The following is a 6,000-nucleotide window of genomic DNA, read 5'->3' as shown; positions in this document are numbered from 1 at the left end:
TTGCACCTAAAGTCTTGTTTAATTTTATTGTGTTGCTGCAATAATTTAGTTTTAATTAAGTTGACGCTTTAGTAATCGATCCGCAAGTTTTAATACCATTTATTTACGGTGTAAAACTAATGAAGCGTACTTCGGTACTTCAGAATTCACGCACTCACTGTACATCGTACTTGTGCTAAAATCCTTCATCACATCTACAAGGCCCTTAGTTCTAGCCTCAAACTTTGAGACAACGAAGCCGATTCACACGGGTCGAACCTCTGTTCAGACAGTTGGTATCGCGAGCGCAACCGAGCACCACGCACCACTGGTTGCCATTGACAACGTGATAAACCGGTCAACCATGGCCTGTGTTCAAGAGAGAAGACTCGTTAAGCTCTGGCTAACGCTACTCCTCCCCTTCCTGTGTTCAGCGGAACCCCAGCTGGATTTGCCACCCCTACCCCAAATCTCCACTCAACGTAACCCTTACAGCAACTTTGGATTTTCCTCCAGTACCCCATCATCAATCAATTCCCCGGGGAATCAGTTTGATATCAACAACCGTAACTTCCAATTCAGTACTGCCAGGCCGAACCAATTGTCCAGTACACCTGGACTGTATCCTGTGTCAACCACACCCTTCAGCAACCGGCTGAGTCCAGACATAAGTAACAATGGCTACCCAAGTTTGGATTACGGGAACGGACGGTCCCCCAGTTCGACGTTACGGCCATACGACGATAGAAATCGGGACGACAGGATCGATATAAACAATGACCCCAACTTCAGGAGGAACGATCCTAATTTCGTCAGAACTGACCCCAGCTTCGCCGGAGCGCAGGGGATAAACGGGGATTTAAACAACCACATCGACGATAGGTTTAGGCAAGTGAATCTGCAACAAGTCCGGGAGTTCCTCATCAGGGCCGACGAGCAGGCGTCGAAAGAGTGCACCAACAACGTCGCAGCCCAGTGGAATTTCGAAACGGACGTCAATGATGCAACGCAGCATGCCGCCGTGAGTATCAATGCGTTTCCATTGTTTCCCAGGAAGTCAGATAAATGTAACGCTTTTTGCTTTATTGGTAGCGTTCATTGTTGATAATCCGTGACTGTAGGCTTAAAATTTTCCGATATGGTAATATTCGACCCAATAATGAATAGGTGAAACTGAAAGACAAATTATTTAGCCCAACAACATGTTGTTGTTCAACGAGGAAATATATGCCCAGCGATGAGATGATAATATAAAGTCGTAGCAACGGTATTAAATTTGTCATAAACAGTTTTCCTGAGCTACTTACTTAAAATTTTTGCATCATATTTTGTATCATATTTTTAACATGCATCTTGTATTAGTAACTTAAAGAGATGACGAAACCTGGCATAACTAAATTACAAGGATATTAAATATGTACAAAAATTATATTATGTTCTACATACAAAATATCTTTCTAAGATTAGTAAGTTTGTAAGCCGCGCTGTAGCTTCGATATGTACAATCGTTAGATTGATTTCCGTTAATTTCGTAGTTGCAATACAAATTTAAATCTATTGAAATCTACACGAAAAAGTATTCTGTTTCAAAATTTGTGGTAAAGAAGACTTACTATTCCGAGGTATTCCAGCTTAGTCCTCAGAAATAACAGCGCATCTGTGGCCGACTTCAGGTAGGAATCTTATCTGAAGTTGATCACAGATGTCCATGGGAGGCAGTAGCCACTTAATATAACGTGGACTGCATTCTCGAATGCTAGTCCTATATTATACTAATAAAAGAATGCAAATCATGCCGACTTTTGATTCTATAAACATTTTCTGATTTTTTGATCTCAGACTGAAACATAAATAATTCACATTAAGGCGGTTTCCTTAATTATCCCGATATATGAAAAGCTCAATTTATTATGACACGTCAACTGTAATCATTATTGTAATAACTGGTAGTACTCAGATGGTTATCAAATAAACAATGTAGGTATGAATGCTTAACTACGGAAAATAAACATGGTGGCTTGAGAAAATGGCGTTTTTGTTCTTTTGTATGCGTTATTGTGGTTTTTGTGACGAACACTTCATTTTGGAAATTAAAGTTTTATGAGACTCCATTATAAATATTGTGTCGAATTAAGTTTTATGTGGTTTATATGAGCGTAAGACACGCATATCTGTTCACGCGATGTTAAAGGAAGTATGTTTGAAAATTTTAACTCGTAAGCAATGGCGGAAGAAATCTATTAATAATATTTTAGTGAGAAGGATGTGATTGTACAGGTAGTGGTAGTTTAGTAATTGAAATTTCGCCTCCCGATCGAGAGGTCCGAGTTTCAAATCCCGAGCACGAACCTCTGATTTTTCAAAAATGTGCGTATTAGAAATTAATTTTTATTTTTTATGACGGCGAGGAATCCTAAAGGTCTTTAAAAAAGTGGTCAACGCGAGAGACTATGGCCTTATACTTCTCATTTTGAGAGAAGAATCGTGCTCACCACTTGGACAGTAATAGGTTGGCGACCATAGGTGTATAAACGCTGACGTTAAAATAGGCCAATGACACTATCATTTGAGAATAAATTCCCATAAGTTATAATAATAATTATAATTTAATTATTTATTTAAAGTAACAAAGACTTGACTTATTTTTAAATTACAATTACATAACAATTTTAAATGTAGAAAACTGCAATGAGAAATAAACCTACAGTCTACTCTATTTCTTATCATCTTCAGGATGCTGTTGGAGCTATCCCGGACACGGTACATCAAAGAGCTGCATCTTTTTCTCATTATGGTGTAAAAACAGTTTACATGAGCTTCTGCAAACATCCCTGATGCACTACAGTACCTTGGTAGTCCCATTTAGCTTCTTTAATATAGGTTTTCTGCAGACACACAACTAAACATAAAAGAGAGAATCCGCGTTTCGAATCCCATAGAAACTTGTACTCGTGTCAGTAGAGATCGCGCATTGTTGTTCATTCCCACAATATACCCGGAAACTTTCTTATATGATTAATTTGTGGCAATACCATAATACTTATTTTTCTTGTACAATACTCACTTTTTTCGGTGGATTATGATACCGCATTAGTTTCGTAAACCGCTGGATTCATGCGAAAAATATTGTATGCCGTTAAATGTATCGGTAACAAATATATGCCGTTAAATGTCTCGGTAACAAATAATATGTAAATACAATTTTATACCTATTAAAGATCGTCATTTGGTAATTTCTTCATATAAGACATTGTTATATTTCGATATTTAGGTAGTAAGACTACTCTGGTGTTGCAAATGTCCATAGGCGCCGGTGACTGCTTTCCATCAGGTAGCCCGTCTGCCTTATCATTAGGTTACATATAAAAATTTATTTTGTATTTGTTGTTATAGCGGCCAACGTTAGGCATCCTCTGTAAAAATTTCATGTGTCTATCTACTTGCTACGGTTCCGGAGATATAGCCTTGTGACAGATGGACAGACGGACAGACGGACAGACAGCGAAGTCTTAGTAATAGGGTTCCGTTTTTACCCTTTGGGTACCGAACCCTAAAAACGGCAACGTTTGTTTGAGTTTATCAATGTTTGGCACAAATAAAAAAATCTATTATATACTCGTAATTAATGATCATTAAGCACAAACAAACATTGACAAATGGCGTTATGTTATACATGTAGCTTAATTGTCATGTAGTTTCGTTCACGTGGACATTGTAATAGACCGGATAGATAATGGATATAATGTACCAATGTTGAGGTCATTTGAATAAAAACAAGTGCTTATTCATAACTACGACGATCTTATTGTTGTTTCCCACGATCTAATAAATATTGGAAACGTGACGTATGCAGATTATTATTTTAAAATTTTCGGCACACATAGGGTCACGAAGTTATTTAGTTCCTGCTAAATAGTTTTTGTGGTCCTTGGTCATGTGTCAGTTAAGACCCATTTTATATGTCCAGATTGCAATGTCTACTAATGTTTTTTTTATAATATAGGAGTAGCAGACGAGCATGCAATCCGCCTTTAGTAAGTGGCTACTGCCGCCCATGGACATCTGTAATCAGCCCCAGATAGGATTAGATTCCTACTTAAGGTTTGCCACAGATGCGAAGTTACCCTTGAGGCCTAACTGAAATGCCTCTGAAAAGTATGTCGGAAAACATCATTCATATTAGAATACAGCAGCTCTCAACACTGCTGTTATTAGGCAGTAATAAGTGAGGCGGTGGTGCCGCCGGGGTCGAACCACATAGGGCATGCATGTAGGGCACTGCATGCCTTTCAATGATATGAATTGTAGTTTTCCTGTTGCGAAATTACAATTAAAACAACAATATATTCCATAGTACTCATAGTTCACAAGGGCACACAAAATGGCTGACCAATATGGCGATCAACAAAATGGCGGCCCAATATTGTATGTTTGACATCGGAAGTGACGTCGACCTCGACTATTGTCATCCATAGAATATTTAGCTGGGTTATAACTTATGACCTATAAGGCCTGGAGCCATTAGACAATAAGACCGATTAACCCAAGGATGTTTATTGTTTGTCTACTGATAACCCATTAATGTGTGACGTCTCGCGTGGCATCGTAGACTGCATGCTTATATGTATTCGTTCCGGGTTTCATCCTTGTAAAAATTGACATCAAAACATTTCGATTTCGAAATGTTTGTTTGTATATCTGTTTTTGTATGACACAAAGAATCTTAAAGATATGAGGCTTACAGATCAACTGTTTTATTAAGATAGTAGGGAGTTAATTGATACATACTCGTAACTGTGGGTATGTTAAGGGGAGACTTTATTATTGTATGTTACGAGTAGATGTAATTACGAGTACATAGTTTCTATTTCAATAAGGATGCTAAAAAAAAAAATTTAACAAAAAAATAAAACCGACTTCTATGTCACTACAAAGTAAAAAATAATTGAAATAAATGTTGGTTTAGTACATATTTCTGAAGTCGGCGCTCAATATATTTCGTTTGATAACAGCGTAAACAGCGTGTCCAATATGAGCGCCGACTTCAGAAATATGTACTAAACCAACATTTATTTCAATTATTTTTTACTTTGTAGTGACATAGAAGTCGGTTTTATTTTTTGTTAAATTTTTTTTTTTCACCCTTTTTTGTGATGATATGCTAACGTTTGTATTAATATTATGTAAAATTGTATAAAGGTGATCATGAATAAAGGTAAGGCCTGAATTCATACGGATTGGACCCACCCGCTCGCAGGGCGCTGCCGCGCCTATCTCGCTTAGTTTTATATTGTCTTATATGTTCCAACCTAACCTAACCAATTCAATACGAAACACTATAGGCGAGGCTTTATGAGATACTAATTATTGGCTAGGTTAGGTAGGAACAGATAAGTAAATAAATCAAACTAGGTGGTAAAACTCTGCGAGTGAACCGGTCCAATTTACCTTAATTCAATAGTTAAGAAAAGAAATAGGAGTTGAAGGTCAAATTTTTCATCATATGTCTCTGTCTAGCAACTTCATTACAACAAATGTATATTCTATATACTTTACATGGGAGGCACATCTGCATTATCAGGATTGAAGAATTGAAGGTCATATCTTCCATCATATGTCTCTACTCAAAGACCTCATCATATATTCGTAAGCTCCAAATGCCTAACATGTATGATTGAGGCAGGAGGCACTTCTGCATTATCAGAGTTGAAGAGTAGAAGGTCAAATTTTCCATCATATATCTCTACCTATCAACCTTATTGAATATTCATAAGCATCAAATGGCTAACTTGTATGGTTGAGGCAGGAGGCACCTCTGCATTATCAGAGTTGAAGAGTAGAAGGTCAAATTTTCCATCATATATCTCAACTTATCGATTTTTTTAAATATCCATAAGTTCCAAATGCCTAACTTGTATGGTTGAGGCAGGAGGCACTTCTGCATTACAAGGGTTGAAGAGTTGAAGGTAAAATTTTCCATCATATCAAGTTAACCCAGATACTCAATGTTCATTTTAAGTT

General features: G+C 37.3%; 1 protein-coding gene across 1 annotated transcript in view; it reads left to right on the top strand.

Annotated features, from left to right (window-relative positions):
* The first annotated feature begins 239 nt into the window (after positions 1-239).
* The window catches only part of Ance-3 (angiotensin-converting enzyme Ance-3), a 198,458-nt gene continuing 192,697 nt past the window's right edge, over positions 240-6,000 (top strand). The window contains exon 1 of the mRNA XM_073083853.1: positions 240-1,000. Within this exon, the coding sequence (XP_072939954.1) occupies positions 344-1,000 (657 nt within the window). The 5' untranslated portion in view covers positions 240-343. The remainder of the gene's footprint in view (positions 1,001-6,000) is intronic.

Source organism: Epargyreus clarus, unplaced genomic scaffold (genome assembly GCF_041222505.1).
Source record: "Epargyreus clarus isolate Ecla_fem2 unplaced genomic scaffold, WU_Ecla_fem_2.2 ptg000019l, whole genome shotgun sequence".
NCBI classification, from domain to species: Eukaryota; Metazoa; Arthropoda; class Insecta; order Lepidoptera; family Hesperiidae; genus Epargyreus; species Epargyreus clarus.
The sequence above is the reverse complement of the archived record's forward strand: the minus strand, read 5'-3'. Positions and strand labels throughout refer to the sequence as shown.